The 17,533-nt window shown below is 40.1% G+C and overlaps 1 protein-coding gene and 1 non-coding gene across 5 annotated transcripts in view; both read right to left on the reverse strand.

The window, feature by feature from the left end:
• Window positions 1-7,543, reverse strand: part of kirrel1a (kirre like nephrin family adhesion molecule 1a) — a 37,037-nt gene extending 29,494 nt beyond the window's left edge. For 3 of the 4 annotated variants that reach the window (XM_055007833.1, XM_023261145.3, XM_023261143.3), the window contains exon 1: window positions 7,256-7,542. In XM_055007833.1, the coding sequence (XP_054863808.1) occupies window positions 7,256-7,301 (46 nt within the window). In that variant the 5' untranslated portion in view covers window positions 7,302-7,542. Of the gene's footprint in view, window positions 1-7,255 lie in introns of all 4 variants that reach the window. The other variant, XM_035943922.2, reaches the window with a different exon arrangement.
• A 3,842-nt stretch (window positions 7,544-11,385) lies between these two features.
• Window positions 11,386-11,459, reverse strand: trnar-ucu (transfer RNA arginine (anticodon UCU)). Its single transcript has one exon. It is a non-coding gene; the product is annotated as a tRNA-Arg (tRNA).
• Between the last annotated feature and the right edge of the window lie 6,074 nt (window positions 11,460-17,533).

Consider the following 17,533-nt stretch of genomic DNA (forward strand, 5'->3'; position numbering starts at 1 on the left):
TACTTTTTCTACATCTTTCATACTAAATATCTGTAAAATATATACTTTTTTCTGCTTAAATACAATAAAAATAGTGAAATTTTATGTTTAAATGTAAAAGAATGAATTGCTGTTAATAGAAAATATTAATGTACACTGTAAAAAATGTTTGTATATTTTATGGGGAAAAACTGTCAAACCATGACGGTAAAAATCTGTAAACTCTAAAACAATCTGATGCAGTTTACTTAACATCGAATCATTGTAAGTAGGTTTATCAGGAGAAAAGTGTGTTTTTTTTAAGATATTTTTTCTCTTGAAAAAAATACATTTCCCGACTCCTGCAGTTTTTTTAATGGAAAAATGCCATAATATTTATAACAATACTGTAATTTTGGCATTTAATTCTTGAAAAGAATGCAGATTTTCCCACTTAAATGTACATATTGTTTTACTGGTAACGGAAACATGCTGCAATATTTATAACAAGTAACATGCATAACAAGTATCTGCATTTACTACATGTAAAAAAATACAGTTTGTTACCAGTCAAATTGATGTACTTTTGTGTTAATAACTGATATATGTTTTAATATTTATGACGGCTATAACGACGATTTTTGCTAAAAATACATATATTTAATGTTAAATACACTAACTGTTGTGCTGATGATGGAAAAATGCTGTAATATTATAACAGGTCACAAACTGTATTTTATATTGTATTTTCATGTAAATTTTCAAATTTTTGAAGGTAAAACTTTTTCTTACAATAAAATATGGAATGAAGCACATTTTTAAACCCTAAAACCAACAATATCAATACATTCCTTTACCGTAAATGTAGAAAATGTTTTACCATAATTTTGTGGTCGCATTCTGTCAACCGAAGCTGCCGGAATTTTACCGTAAAAACAACTTTTTTTTTTTTTTACAGTGTAGAGAGTTTTGGCCAGTTTTTCTCTGTTAATATATAAATGAATACTCTTTTTCTGTGATTTTACTTGTTATTACCTTCAACAAAACAAGGAAAATCTGTGAAATAACCATGAATTGTTTAAAAGATTACTGATACACACTGCAGCCTAGTTTATGGATGTTAATGGAACCAAGCCCAATTCACATTTTCTCTTTTTCTTTAAAAAATTTCTGCAGCATTTCAAAGATCGTTTCAAATTTGCTTGACAGCTGTATGGAAACAGGGCTATTCGCACAGAACATAATGACATTCTGGATAACAGCGCACTCCCAGCTTCGTGGCAACACTTCCCTGTTTCACCATGTCAGCGTACGAAGAAATTTTTCCTTTTTTGTGGAAGAACTCAAGCTCCCTCATCCAACACCTTTCGGGTTAACTGGCAGCTTTCAGGCATCAACATCAGATACTGAACGGGAGCAAATTGATCAGTCGGATTCCAGAAACGGAGGTCACATACTTCTGAGCATCGCAGTGTATCTTCCATCAACTGGAGATGACTTGCTAAAATGCAAATGAGGTTAAGTCTAATCTGCCTCTGAGAAGGTTTGTGCGCCGGGTTAAAGTAAGCTTAGCCCTGAGGGGACGGAGTTAAGTTGGGAGTTGTAGTCTCTGACAAAAGGAATGCATCTGCACAACATCGTTTTAATGACTCGCCTTCATGATCATTACGACTAAGACTCATTATTTGCAACAAATTTTTTTCGCCTGCAGGCTGTTGTATTACGAGGGGCGGGGTTTGCGGTGTCGTGGTAACCGATTTAGTTAGACGGCTGACCCTAATGTTGTTATCATACGGGGGGGGGAAGATGGATGGAGCAAGTCGAATCTCTCTTTTTTCTTTTTTTGTCTCCCCCGTGTCCCTCTGTGTCTCTCAGCCTGCCGAGGAGCAGAGAAACCGAGTGACATCATCAGCGTCGGCCACATTCCTGCACAAGGGGAGGGAGGGGAGAGGGGTGAGGAGGATGAGGAGGAGGGGGAGGAGAATGTCCCAAAACTTTTTTGAGGTTACAGGACAGAGCTATGCACCCCCCCACCACTACCAACACATGCACAATCTCCCCCAACACGCATGTTTTCCGCCGCTCCTCTTCCTCATCATGCGCTCCCCGTTTTAATTCATGTGCCTCTCCTCCTCCTGTCCCCTCCCCCACTGCCTCCCCCGACTCATGCACCCTCCTCCCCCTCCCCTCCTCCTCTTTCTCTCTCCACCGACCAGAGGAATGCAAGAACCACATCTGGAACTTATTAGAGAGGCAAGAGAGAGAGAGAGAGAGAGAGGGGTAGATGGAAAGAAGAAGGAGTAATGGTGGTGGTGGTGGTTGAGAAGGAGAGGAGGAAGGGGGGGAGTCAAACTGAAAGAAGTCCAGGAGACGAGGGATGGGGGCTTGGGGGGGGGGCAGAAAAAAAAGAGAGAAGGAATGAACTTTGGTAAGCAAAAGGATCGCACAACGTCGGGAGGGGAAAGGAGCAACAAGGGTGATTAATGGCAATTAACCTCGGCGGAGGCGGGGGGGCGCTCGGCTGGCACCTCAGATGTGGGTTCAATCACTTTTTTTCTATTTTTTTTTTTGCGATTCCAACGCGAATGTAGTCTTTGAACCGAACATATTCTGTCTGAATGAGCGGCTTCACTGTCCCCACTGAGGGAGCAGTCAGGCCTGAGTAATAGTCCCTTTCTCTCTGCCGCTGGCCTCCCGACCACTCCTCCTCCTCCCTCCTTCGTCTCCTCTTGCTTTTCATTTTCATCCGGCACAACTACAACACCCCCCCCCTCACTCTAAAACAAACACCAGAAAACACACTCTAATCACCCTCGATCGCCCACCTGCCCACGAGACTCTTTGTCCCCCATCTCCTTCTCCTCCGCTGCATAACTTTTTTCCCCCTCCCCTCCCTCACTCCCTCCATCACCCCAAATTGTTCCTCTCTCGCTGCAGAAATGTGGCCGCGCAGTTTTGGGAAAACAAGGCCAATAGATTCAGTCAGATGTGATAAAGTGTTCCTCTCTTGCTCGGGGGACTTTGCATAAAGAAACATTTTTAAGGGGAAGTTTTTTTTATTTGCGTGCGTGTGTGTGTGTTGTTTTTTTTTTTTTCGATTTCTTTTTATAACTTCCATGCCCCCGGCCTGTCAAACACAATCAGATTACGGGGCAGGCCTTTAAATCCTGGGGCTTCACTCGAGAAACATCCACGTATAGCTGCTGAGGATGCGCCGAGGAAGTGTGGATTGGATTTATATCTGACCGCAAGTTTGACGATGAATTATCCAAATCAAAACTTTTCCTTTTTTTTTTTTTACCCGATCATCTGAAAGTCTTCACCACAACTTCAAAAAGCATTATGGGACACTTGTGACCAGAGGATTGGCCCTTAAACAAACACATCAACCGAGGAAAACCCAATCAACATGTCACACATTGACAAACCCACAGCAGGACAGAAATACCAAGAATCTCTTGATTGAATGGAGCCAAATGGGGAACAACAGCCGTGGATGTATGTTATAGCGTTACAGACTCCATGCCCAGGTTGAGCTTTAACAGCTGGCTCAGTGATTGCTTTCAGTGGCTAATGTCAATTAGAGATGCTTTTCAGTAAATAGGCTTCATTTAAAATCCCGTAAAAGCATGACCTGAATTCGCTCATTAACGGTAGGATGCCGCGGAGCTTATATCTCGCTCGCCGGGATCGAAATTAAAAACAGACTTCTGCCTCGCTACATATGTCACTCCACATCTACACTCTGAGCCGGTAAGGGTTCAGTAAGGCACCGCGGAATGGTTCGTTAGCCTCGAAACCACGGCGGGGAGCTTCAGGCCGCCGCGTATATGATCTCACGTCGATCTTAATGCGGCGTATGAGGAATCGTACATCATTAAATAAATAACTAACAGCGGCGTTCAAACTTTCAGAGAGGCACAAACAAGATTGTTTGTGACACAATTAGATCTATGCTCGCTGGACTCTGAGATTTTTTAGTTATATTGTAAACAGAGGGCGGAATGGCGGATGGAGAATGGCAGATCCTAAAAGAAGGAGAGATTTTGATGATTTTGAGAATGAAATCAGAGCGGAAACAGGATGCACTTGTGAACTGAAGCGACAGGTAACCATACACACCACAGATCACGATACCCTAACAATACCAATAGTTCTAGAAGTAGTAATCCGTTTGGAAGATCTTGACAAGTTTCTGGAGGTGTTTCTTCATCTTTATCAGCCACAGTAGCTAGTACCGCTCACGTTTCATCTCATATAGCCTTGATCTAAGAAGAAATAAGTTCTCCCAAGTTCGTTTTTAGTGATTGGTAACTACATGCACCACAGATCATGATACCCCAACAATACTAATAGTTCTAGAAGTAGTAATCCATTTGGAAGATGTTGACAGGTTTCTGGAGGTGTTTCTTTGTCTTTATCAGCCACAGTAGCTATTACCGCTCAGGTTTCATCTCATATAGCCTTGATGTAAGAAGAAATAAGTTCTCCCATGTGCACTTTTAGTGGATATTAGAGTCCACTGTGTCCAATTATGCTCTACCTCAAGTTAGTTCTTGGATTCCTTCTGATCTACATGAGTTTAATGAGTCAGAGGGTTGGCGATGTGAGATCTGAGAATTGAAGTGACAAGTAACCATGTGCACCACGGATCACGAATTTTACTAAATATGTCACCAGTTTGCCCAACAATACTAATAGTTCTAAAAGTAGTAATCCATTTGGAGGATCTTCACAAGTTTCTGGAGGTGTTTCTTCATCTTTATCAGCCACAGTAGCTAGTACCGCTCACGTTTCATCTCTTATAGCCTTGATCTAAGAAGAAATAGGTTCTCCCGTGTGCACTTTTGGTGGTTATTAGTGTCCACTGTGTCCAATTATGCTCTACCTAAAGTTAGTTCTTGGATTCCTTCTGATCTACATGAGTTTAATGAGTCGGACGGTTGGCTATGTGAGATTAGCTCAAGCTAACTGCTCAGATGTTCTTCTGGTCATGGTGAAAGGATTCTAATATGCAGTGCAAAAGGATCCATGCACCAACCACATCTCCACTTACTGCATGTGAATCTGAAGCAAAATGCAAAAAATATTGGAGTTTATATAAAGAAAAATGCTACAGATTACTGGCAAGAACGCATGAGATGTCGTAAATCAGCCGTTTTAACAGAGTGTTTTTAGTGCCGCTCCGGATTCTTTATGAGCCTTCCCTAATTCTTCATTTTTATTTGAACCATTACAGCCCACTTTGAGTCATTAACATTACACATAGAGCCGTTGAACCACCGCTTCCCTGATCAAACAACCCCCAAGGAACCCTTCTTTCTCTGGGTGGAAAGAAAGAAAGAAAGAAAGAAAGAAAAGAAAGAAAAAGAGCCCCCCGAAAGTGTCTGACTCTTCCAACGTCGGAATATTTTTCTTTGCTGAGCACAACGCAGGAATCCGTCTGAGGTCTGTGATTCACCGGGTGATTCAGAGCGTACAGTAACGGCAGCTCGTGGCCTGGATCCGCACAAAAGAACAGAAGCTGACAAATGGCACACCTGCACCGGAGCCCTTTGTCCGAGTCAGCACTTCAGGCCGGGGTTCTGGCCACGTCGTTGCAGTGCTGCAAGTCCAACCGACACTCATTAGTAAGTTAAAGGTGGTAGAGTTTGCGGTGATTGATTGTGCAGTAACATTTAACAGCTGCGTTCATGCCGGGGCCTGCTTGGGACTTATTACCAGCTTGGTATATATACACAAGGCCCGAGACGCTCAATCAATCACTCCCGTTGTGCTGCCGATGGAGACAGTTGGCGTATTATTGACATTAAATAAAACATCCTGATACACCGAAGCTTTAATTAGCAGCTCCACTAATAACCGTCCAATCATTAGCACTGGTAGGCAATTACATGTGTGCAAATTGCAGGCTATGAAATACTGTTTTACTGGCCTAATGAAGAGATAAGGATGCTCTGATTGGGGGAAGAAAAAAAACACTCAAGTAAGTGTATTCTCCCCTTCATTTTAAATCTCACAGAGCAAAAATAAAAACCACAGCCTGTTAATCTTGTCTCGGGGAAAGCCTCTGAGAGCAAATATCTTTGTGTGCGTGCGACGTGGAGTGATAATGGATTTGTAACAGACAATGGGACGCATGTAAATAGGCTGTGTGTGAATGGGGAGAAGAAGAAGGTGATGGTGTTTCGACGATTGCCATATTTTTGTCATACGTGAATCCACGACAAAAAAATGGAACCTGTGCCGGCGTGGACCCCTCGCGGCTGCACTCGCTGGGTGGAAGGAGAGTGATACAAAAGCCTGGCAGACACGGTGACATCATCCCTTTTTCTATACCTTCTCCCGGAACACGCCCCCTACCTATGATGAAGTGGCCAGCCGTGCACGCTCCCGGTCAGCCAAGGTAGACAATAGAGGGAGGAGGAGGAGGTGAAGAAAGAAAGAAACTAAAAAAAATAAACAGATACGCCCCAATCAAATCAAACAGGTAGCTTCTTTTAGAGGGGAATTACAAACCTCCCCTCTTCATCATCCATCCGTCCTGTCTCCTAGCAACTCGGCTGTGATTATCATACCTGGCTACTACCCCACAGGTATGGAGGGAGGGCAAGGAGGGAGGAAAAAGGGGGACAGATGCGTGGATGATGCTGCACTCAGAGGAGAGATTTTTTTTGTGGGGTTTATTTTTTGGAAGTGGGAGACAGGGGTGAGGAAAGGGGTGAGGAGGAGGCTAGAGGATGATGGTGGCGGTGGCCCCCGTGCACTGACAGGAGCATTGAGATGCGATAGGGAGCCGCTGCTGGCATGTAGAGCAGCGCCGGTCAATCACTGTCATTCCCGTCACGTCCTCAGCACCATCACAGTCTGAATGCAGGGGGAGGAGGGGGTGAGGCTGGGGGGGTGAGGCTTAGGTGGTGGGGGAGAGAGGTTGTCATACGCCAAAAAAAAGGTCATTTAGGCCACCAGTCAAGTTGGACGCGCGCACCAGCTTCTATATAAAGGCGCGCGACAGTCATTTTTATTATCATTAGAATAAAAAATAAAATTCAAAACTGATCCGTTGCTGCGGTGCGCGTTCACACGTGCACACACGCGCGCGCGCACACGCCTAAGGTGATCCATCGCTGCGGTTTCGTCTGCTGTGAGATCCCCCCCCCCCCGACAATCCAACCAACACACACTTACATTCACACACATTTCAGAATAAAACCGTTCATTCCTGATCTAATTCGCTCAGAGGTGATGATAAGAACAGAGGGTAAAGAGGATAAAAAAAAAAAAGATTCCGTCCTACCAGTTTGGAAACTCAGCAGCAAACTCAGGAGCAGCAGCCTCTGCATGGTTCAGCCGACCAATAAGTCCGTTATTGGCTCAGACCTCCGTGAGGACAGCATCAAAAAGCGGGAGTTGACGGACTTTACCAACACGGAGACAAAGAAGAATAAATCCTCCTGCGTCGTCCCTCTTCCTCTGCTCCCCTCAGTCGGCCTGGACTCGCTCTGCTTTTACACCATTTCACTGCTTTTCTTTTTATCCCCTCTCTCCTCTTCTTTCGCTCTCCAGCGACAGTCCGTTTTCTACTTCGAGGAGGGAAAGCTCGCGGCAGGAAGGCGTGGATATACCGGTCGTGGCTTTCAAAATAAAATACAAATGGAAAGAAACCCAAAAATGTTGCTCCGTTTTTGAGTAACGTTTCACACAGACAGACAGACAGACAGACAGATTCACAGACAAACGTACACTGATCGTCACATAACTCCGCCGTTCTTGGTGGAGTAATAATAACCTTACTTGTATAGCATCTTTATCAAACAAAGTTAAAAAATGCTTTCCAACAAAGCAAATTAGACAAATATTGAACCAAATTCAAACATTAACTATAATAAGATCCCAAACATACAATATAAAGCAAGGTAAAAATAATGAAGTCAAGTCAGTGTTTCCTAAACTAAAGAGCCAGTGAAACAGAATAATGATTGGTTTCACGAAAGTAACCAAACAAGTGTAAATATCGGAGTTTAAATACTGTAATGTTATTTATGGTGTGATTTTCCCCATGTAATTTACATTTTAGGGATTAAACCCCTACAAAAAAAATCACATAAAAACTACTTAGCATGTTTTATTTGTTGTTGTTTTATTTTTTAATAAAAACAAACTCCACCCTGGTATCTCAGTGTCCTTAATCAGCAATTTTTTAAAAAATCAAATAATGAAAAAAAAGAAGCAATTTGCTCTTTTTGATATCCCCCTGACTACTAAAAAATGCTGTGAAATGTGACAAAGAAAGTAAAAGTCTCACCCAGTGTGACCAGGCTCTACTTCCGGTCTGCAATCTCTTCAGCTGGACGTCTTTTTCTCATTAGCGGCACATTCCTCTCTCTCTCTGACGTCACCGCAGCACTGCCCCCTTTTCCCTCTCTCTGTCCCTCTGGATCAGGCTAACACCGGCACAAAAACACACTCAGAGAGAAAAAAAATATATTATGAAATAAAAATAATAAACCAGCTTAGGGAGGCAGAATCCTTTTGACACATTTGCTGTAGTAGGAGCTGCTGGTGTGGGGTTTTTTTTTTTTGTAGTGAAACCAGTTTTTCTGGATACTTTAACTTCCCCCTTGTGTCCTTCTGATGTCATGAATTCACATCATGTCACTGCATAGGTATAAATATCTAGAAGAGCATCGTGTGGATCAGTTAAATATAGTCACAGTGACTTCAGAACAGCGGGAGAAGCGCAGCACTGGAGGTGAGCAGTGACGCCAGAGCGGTGATGTCACTGTGATGAAACAGCCCCAAACGCCACGTCCTCATTCCCGTCACATAATGTGGGCTGCAGGGCTTTTTTTCGTTTTGTTTTGTTTTTTTGGTGACGGATCCCTGAGATACCGGAGCAGTCGGTGCCCGGTGGGTCTGTACGGTGAGGCAGAAGGAGGGAGGCCTTCCAGTGATGCTGCAGCGCCCCCCTGCGTCCTCGACCCGGAGCGACCCCGCAGCTCCGAGCGCAACTGGAACAGGCGGCCCGAAATATCCGCTGCGCACGCACACGCACACGCACGCACTCTGCCGGTTGTACCGTTGTCGGGACTGAGATGTAATCCCGGTGAGAGACGTGAATGTGACACCTTCTAATTCACAAACACCTGCAGTAGTTGGGAAAAAACAACAACAATAAATAATAATGATAGTAATAGTAATAATAATTGGCTGTGAATAATGTGCACTGTAAAAGAAAAAAATAGTGGAATATTGTGTGAGTAAATAAATAAACATCTTCGTGATCATCAAATAAAAAGTAAAATACAATCAAAACATAAAGTGATATTTTAACCCTCCTGTTGTCTTCATTTACGGACACCAAAAAATATTGTTTCCTTGTCTGAAAAAAAAAACAAAAAATCAGCAAAAAAAAATTCCACAAATTTCTGAAAATTTGCAAAACCTTCAGGAAGAAAATTCAAATAATTCCTTAAAAGTTTCCTTTAAAAGTTTTATTTTAAAAAAAATCCCCCAAATTTGGCAATTTGGGGGACCTGCAAAACCTGCAAAATACTGACATTTTTAGCAGAATTATCTGCAGAATTGACCAGGCCACTAAACAAAGACAGCAAACTGTCGCTTCATTGAAAATATTAACCAGATCCTGGATGTGGAAGCTGTTTTTGTTGACCTCAAAAAGGCGTTTGATTCTGTCAATCATACTTTGTTTTCATCCAAATTAATTTCTTTCGCTTTTTCCTCTGACACAATAAAACATAATATTTCATATGTGGCTCATGTCCAAGAGTGGTTAGTTCAAAATCACCTCATATAAAACCTGGAAAATAACAGGGTCTATGTGTTTCTCAGTTAGGAAATGAAACCAACAAAACCAAGAAATCAGTTCAGTGACAGTATTCAAGTGTCATGGGGTTTAAATTTAATAAGACATCAGATGTTTTCTGTGTTAATTGCGTGGTCCCTGATCAAATAAATAAAACAATTATAAGTAAAATTATATATGGCGAAGTAGCGACATTTTACAGTGATACTGTAAAGAAAAAAACTGTATATTGTTGTAAAATTATAGATCTTTCTTATGTATAGTTGTGGTCTGTTTTTGTTTGTTTGTTCATTTGTTTGTTTGTGTTTCGTAAGAGTCTATGTGTGAATTAATGATTGCAAATATCTGCCAATAAGTGATATTGTTGCTGATTTAAATACAGTAACATAGTGTCATTTTATGTATTTTGTCATATTAGGTTAAAAAAATCATATTACTGTTTGTAAACACCTAGATCTTTAAATGTGAACATTATGTACAGCTATGGTCTGTTTATGTTTGTTTATGTCTCTTTACAGTCTACATGTAAATTAATACCTTTATTTTTTAATTAATTATGATCTGTATTTTAACAAAACAGGGACAATATTTAAAACAACCATTTAAAAATGCATTTACAGTTTTTCTGTCCTTAACATACACAATTTTTCTTTCCAGTGATTGCAAATATCTGTCTGTTTGGCTGTTTGTTTCTACTTGTAATACATTTTGTTTTTGCAATTTATTATCTGTAATCTAACAAACAACAGAAAATACATAAAATAAGAGTTAGAAAATATACATTTAGTGTATTTTAACCGATAATATCTATCATTTTTCTTTTCAATATCTGTAAAATAATGTGTGTTCTTTGACAGTTTAAATCCATTGTTAAAGAAGTGTGTTTTTACAGTCAAAATTACAAAAGAAAAAAAATTATTCATAATAATACAGTTTTTTTTAATGTGGATTTACAGTTTTAGCATGACTTTTTAAAATGATTAACATGAAAATTAATGTGTTGGCTGTAATTTTATTTGTTATTTATCCAAATTCAGTAAATTTGTTTTTAAAAAATTATAATGAAACTTAAAACTGTTGACAAATGTAAATTTTTTTATTATATAATAATAGAAAAACTGCATGAATAATACGTTTTTGAACAACCTAGAGGGAAAACAGACTACAAGCTTAAATGTTACATGAAGGCTGTTACTGTTCTTATCACAGATTACTAAAAATACATTTACCAAACTGTCAGGTTGAATATTTTTTGCACACAGGAAATGTGCTAAAGGAGGTTTTAACTGTCTAACATCCACGTATAATCCAGTTTTAAAGGCTTTGTCTTTCTTTTCTTCATCATTATTTCAGGGAAAATGCCATTTTAAATCTCTGTTCAGGCTGCAAACGTGCAACTGAGGGAAATTTAAGCTGAGATTTATCATTTGTTCATGTTAAACCATCACCAAACCAGTCAAAGCAAACATGAGAAAAAAAGTGCTGCAGCTTCTTAAACGTTCACTGATGTTCCTCTCTAACAGAAACAACAATCTGCCGTCTAAACATCCTCGGCTGATAAAAAAACGACCGCAGGTCTGCCGTGTGGCTGCAGAGTGACTCATCTCTGCCGGGACTCGAACCCGGAGCCTCTGGATTAGAAGTCCAGCGCGCTATTCCATTGCGCCACAGAGACTGCGCCAGGACAACCCGGGCCTGGCACGGTTTACATTCCTCCCATCCTCCCCTACCGCCGCCGTCTGCATCCCCGCAGCATCAGGACCACTCAGAGCAGACATGTTGGCTGTTCCCGCCACCCACCACCAGAGGCCGCTGTTGCTGCGCGCATAGAGGGGGAGTGCGTCAAGTTGGCTGGAGAGCAACAGGAAGTTAAGAGTTGGAGTGTAAAAAGATAAAAGCCTCTACTACTATAAACAGTCTGGATGTTAAATATTAAATATTGAGGCTTTTTAAATCCCAGCTGTCAGTGCTGCTTTGTCCAGGTGCACTTAGAAAGCATAAATAATGCAATAATGCTGCACAATGAGTCTCCTCTCTGCCAGGACATGAGACTTTGCACACAAGTTTACCTCAGAATCAGAATCAGCTTTTGTACACAACAAGTATGTACACAACATAGCAAAAAAAAAATTTCGGCTGTTGTTGTCACCCTAAGAATATGGCAAGAGAATAATAATAATAAAAGAAACTACAGAAAGAAGAACAGGGAAAAAATAGTAGTAATAAAAGTAAATATAACATGATATGTGCAGGTATTTACAAGCCAGAAATGAATATATAAACACAGTAGTGCAAAATGATAACTGCTACATGATGAAATACAGTGCAAAAAGCAGAGAATGCTCTTACAGTGCAAAAAGTACTGTACATATCTACTGGTGTACTGGTATTTTTTTCACATTTAACTTAAATATTATTCAAAATTCGCTTTTTAATTCTAGCCTGTTTTGATTTTTCTTCATAAAGTGCATCTAGGATATTTTTATAGTGTTTTTTTTTTTTAAATACTGTTTTTGTGATATGCAAACTGCTGCTGCAACGCTGCAATTTCCTTTCAATTATCACTAAAGTAATCTATCTATCTATCTATCTATCTATCTATCTATCTATCTATCTATCTATCTATCTATCTATCTATCTATCTATCTATCTATCTATCTATCTATCTATCTATCTATCTATCTATCTATCTATCTATCTATCTATCTATCTATCTATCTATCTATCTATCTATCTAGGTCAGTCAGCATTAGAGCCTAAATTACAAACAACTGTCATCTCTCAATCACAACAGATTTGTTTTCTTGTAACATTTTTTTCCTTTTAAGGCTCAATTCTTCATCATGTACAAAGAAGGCTGCTTACGTTTTGTCTCCTCCTCTGTGGTTTGCATCGTTTTCCTTAAAAGACAAAGAAGCATAATATCATTTATCTTCAGGGACACACAGCAAGTTCTGATTCTGAATCGATCTTTCAAGCGACAAAGGACAAAGGAGTCTCTGAGATGTTTTAATTCTCAAACAATGGTGGGAAATCTTTTGCTGTTTAGGTTTTGATTCTTTAAAAAGTTGATGTCATGAGCTGTTTAAACTCTCGGCTGTAGGTTAAGTTCTAGAAGATCTGAAAATAAAAATTATTAAAATATTTTAGGCTGAATTAACTCACATAGCGTCAGTATTTATATTAAACTAACACAAAATTAAATTAAAATGCTGTAAAATGTTACACAGGGTACTAAGAGTAACTCAAATATAAAAATGAAGTTTGAATATTTTGGAATTTGGATCAATGAGATGCTGACATTTAAATATAATGTGTTCAAACTGGGGCTAATTTATGATAAAGAACTGCTGTCTGTCATAAGAATAACTCTAGAATTACACTGATTATGTTCACTTTTCATATATGCATGTTTTAAAGTTTTAAATACTTTAAAAAATATTTTTTAAAGTATTTTAGTGACTTTTCCTTTAAATATTTCTATAGCCAGTGTTACAAAGGTTTCTTATTTGTGTAGCTGTATCTTCTGACTACATTGCTGCATTATAAATGAGGCTACCTCAGTGTGTTCTGAGCTTAAAGAAAAGTTGCTTTGTTTAACGTAACGGAGGCTTTAATTTTGAAAGTCCGCCAACTGGAAGTGCGTTTAACTCATGGAAACTTGTCGCTCTGAAGAGCCAAAATGGTTTCTGCCGGAGCTTAAGGTTTCTCGTTTTCGCTTTAGAATATTATATTATCAAGCTATTATATTCACGAAACTGTTTGTCTGTTTTATTTATTTATAAATAAAATGATTATAGATTAAATATAAAGCTTCACGGAAATTAAACGTGTTTTCTAGTTAACAGCGGACCGGAAAGGGATTAATATCCCTATAAAAACGGCTCAGCAAGAAGGATTGCAGGTGTATTATGTGATATAGATTTATAGTCATTTTTACTCTTTGTATTCACGGACTGATCGTGTTTCATTTCACGCGTCGGAAGTCCTTCGTGGAAATGTTGCTCCTCTCCCCACCACCTGTATGGAATAATACTGGGATTACACCAGGGTTGCATCAGAAACCAATTTACACACCTCCTTCCTCACACCCTTCACCACACTGTGACAACTTCATTAATTTCCTGTCATAGACACTGTGTGGACTTTTCAAGGACATCCAGGCAGAATTAGATCCAGGTTTTTATCCTGTGGAGCCTGACGGTGGGGAGAGAGTCCATTTATCCTGAATATCCCACAATTAGAAGAAAAGAGCCTCAGTCTGGGCTATTCCACTGCACAATGTCAGCTTGAAATAGACAGTTTTTTAAAAAGAGATCCTTCCACACTGAATCACAAAGTAGTTTCGCTTCTCCAGCTCATTCTGTAGAAGATAAGAATCACAAAGAAAGGATTAGAGCTGTTTGGAAATTTACATCACAGTGAGTTGTACGGTATAATAGTACAGCAGAAGTGAATATACCATTGAAATGGCAAATGATTCAAGTAGAGAAGTAGAGTATTTCCTCTTACGGACAGCAAAACTGTTTTTCCTGAACTGCTAATCTATGCTAACATTATCATAGATTAGCAACCCTGTTGCTGTGATTAGAGTAGGGTTAGCAAACAACAAATAGAACATGGAATAAAAATGGTACCATTGATGTGTAAGCTGAGCCAGTCAAGCCTTTGATAGTTTATTACCTGTTATTGATAAATATGGAGCAGAAAATTGTAAAAGAGAAGGTGTTGGAGCCATTTTTAACGGTCACCTGTGGGATGAGTGGAGTACGCTTTTAAGGAGCCACTAATTAGTTCAGGTGTGGAGAGGAGTGTGCATATAAGGAGCCACTGATTAATTCAGGTGTGGAGAGGAGTGTGCATATAAGGAGCCACTGATTAATTCAGGTGTGGCGCACAAGAGATGCATTGTTTTTGATTGCAGGCTGGCGCAGGCTAGCGCATTCTTTGAGTTGGAGTTTGGACATTTGATTGTTGTTTTTATTAACTAAATAAATGGATTGGCATACCCAACCAAAGTAAGTGACTTTCTGTATTGTTTGTCGATGCAAAAAACGAAGAAGCACGCCAACAGAGCCGCGAGTACAAAACCGAGAACAGTGCGTCACCAGAAGGTTTATTTTTCAAAAATTTCTAAGCCCAAATGTCCTTCGATTCTGGAATGACCAGAGTATCTGTGATCATCTGTCACGACTAAGTTAGAAAAGCTGTGATTATACAAACAAAACTGACTACATTTATGATTTCCAATTAGCCTAAACACATGAACACCGTTATAAAAGAACATGAACAACACAACCTTCTCAGTTTTGGACCAATGAACTATGGCTATCTGCATGTCTGCATCATGGCTCCACATAGGTAACAATTGCCAGAGAAAGTTAATAATTTGATTGTGACAGGACACAAGAAGATCAGTGAACAACTAAAAAATAAGAGATTAGAGTAGAGCTGCAGCAGTAATCAGGAGGTATAGAAGACGCCATAGAAACAGTAATCAGAGCTACTGTGGAAAACAGATTGGCAAGTGCCTCAGGCGATATCAATGACAGTAGGTGTTTCCTCTATGGAAAGCTTCCAAGACACTTAGCACAAAACTGCAAGATGAAGCTTGTGGAACAAATAAGAAGTCTGATGAAGACTGAGAGGAAATTCATTGATCTGATGATGGTCGAGACAAATTTGTTCTACTCAGGTGGACACCACAGTGATTTCATAGTCCTCACATTGAAGTTTGAAGGCAGCAGTGTGGCGATATGGGCCTCCGTGAAGGCAAATGACTCCCATTCTGCAAAAGCTTGGCAGAAGAGGAATATGTTAGCGTGACAATGATCTAAAGCACACTGCCACAATCACACAAGAGTTTCTAAAGCAGAAAACAGTGAGAACTAAGACCTGCCTAGAAAAATGTGTTGCTGGACTTAAAGCATCTTTGGGTGTTTTAAAGCAAAGAGCAGCTGAAAAAAATGTCTAAATGATGGCAGAACAGCTCTCAATAAATTTGGTATGCTGCATACTGAGGAGGAGGAGTCTGTCAAAATAAATGCTGACAAGTAAAGCACTCATAGCACCAAAATGAGCTATTTCACAGAAAAGGCCCATTTGGTCAGTTTTGGACATGCAGTTTTTCAGTTTCTGTCACAAAAACCACAAAATTCAGCAAGTTTAAACCAATTTCGCAACTTCCCTGTGAGGCTAAAGTTACTGAAGAAATATTTGTTCTCTGTAGTCAGGAAATCTGAAACTTCTCTGAAATAAAGTGGTTTTGTTCTGAACCCAGACGCAGCGCAATCATGAGACCTCACGTTTGCTTTCTTATCTGTTCAACATGCTAAGTCTTGAACTGAATCAGTTTGCTGTACAACTGCTGTCAGGAAGTCCAGTAAGACCAGTTTGCAGAAGTGGCCTTGTGAAATGTTCCACTATGAAGTTCAATTTTGTGAAATCCATCGTTCAGCTGATTCTGTGTTGATAATGGAAATCCTGTAATTACCACTGAGTCTCTCACATCGATCTATATCCTCTAATTATACAGTCATGGAAAAAAAATATTAGACCACCCTTGTTCTCTTCAATTTCTTGTTCATTTTAATGCCTGGTACTACTAAAGGTATATTACCTGAAAAATACAATGAACACGACCAAAAATGCAGCTGATTTCATAATACTTTATGTCCTATTTGACATGCTTCAGCTTCATTGTATTCCAGGGTCTATAAGAGGACATTTCATCTCATCATCAGCAGCACTGCACATGCAAAGGCCTAGAATGGTTTCCTGCTGACATTCAAGCTGTAGCACAACTCACAAGTTGTCAGCTCTCACATAATGCCTAAAACTAAAGAATTATGTGAAGCCATAAAGGCAGCCATCTTGCCACTGATGGAAATTGTCATGAGTGAGAGACAGGTAGCGAAAAAATGGAAGATCTCCAAGACAGCCGTTCGTTACACCAAGAATAAACAACATGGTACTACCAAGTTGCTAGCTGGTCGCAGCAGGAAACATCTTTCTACTCACCAGATGACCGTCACTCATCCGTTCCTGTGTCAGGAATCGTCATCAGACCTCCAGGGACCTTAAAAATGACTGGGCACTGTGGAGAAATAGGACTTGTTCAGCAAGGACAATTCAAAACCAACTTTTTGAAGCTGGACTGAAGTCACACAGGGCAGGAAGAAGCCCTTCATCAAGGAAAAGCAGAGGAAAGCTGGTTACTCTTTACTGGGATCACAAGGATTGGACTGTTGAGGATTGGGCTAAGGTTCTCTTCAGGGATGAATCCAGTTTTCAGTTGATGTCCACTCCAGCCAACTTACTGGTTAGGAGGAAGCCTGGAGAAGCTACAAACCAGACTGTCTGCCCCTACAGTAAAACATGGGGGTGGATCAGTGACCATCTGGGGTAGTTTCAGTCTGGGTGGAACAGGGCAAATGAATCAGGTCATGTTTGGGGCTACTCTTGAAAACAGTCTTCTTCCATCAGCTGGAAAACTCTTTCCTGTCTCCAATGACTGGATTTTCCAACAAGACAATGCCCCTTGTCACACGGCAAGGTCAGTTAAAGCCTGGATGGAGAACCAGAACATTGGAACCATGTCTTGGCTGCTCAATCACCAGATCTAAATCCAATTTAAAACCTGTGTAAAGTCATCAAACCTGAAATGGAGAACCAAGAGCCCCAAAACCAAGCAAATTAGTCTGAATTTGTGCAACAGGAATGGGCTGCTGTGACAGCAGAACAATGTCA

Source organism: Amphiprion ocellaris, chromosome 23, assembly GCF_022539595.1.
Source record: "Amphiprion ocellaris isolate individual 3 ecotype Okinawa chromosome 23, ASM2253959v1, whole genome shotgun sequence".
Classification (NCBI taxonomy): Eukaryota; Metazoa; Chordata; class Actinopteri; family Pomacentridae; genus Amphiprion; species Amphiprion ocellaris.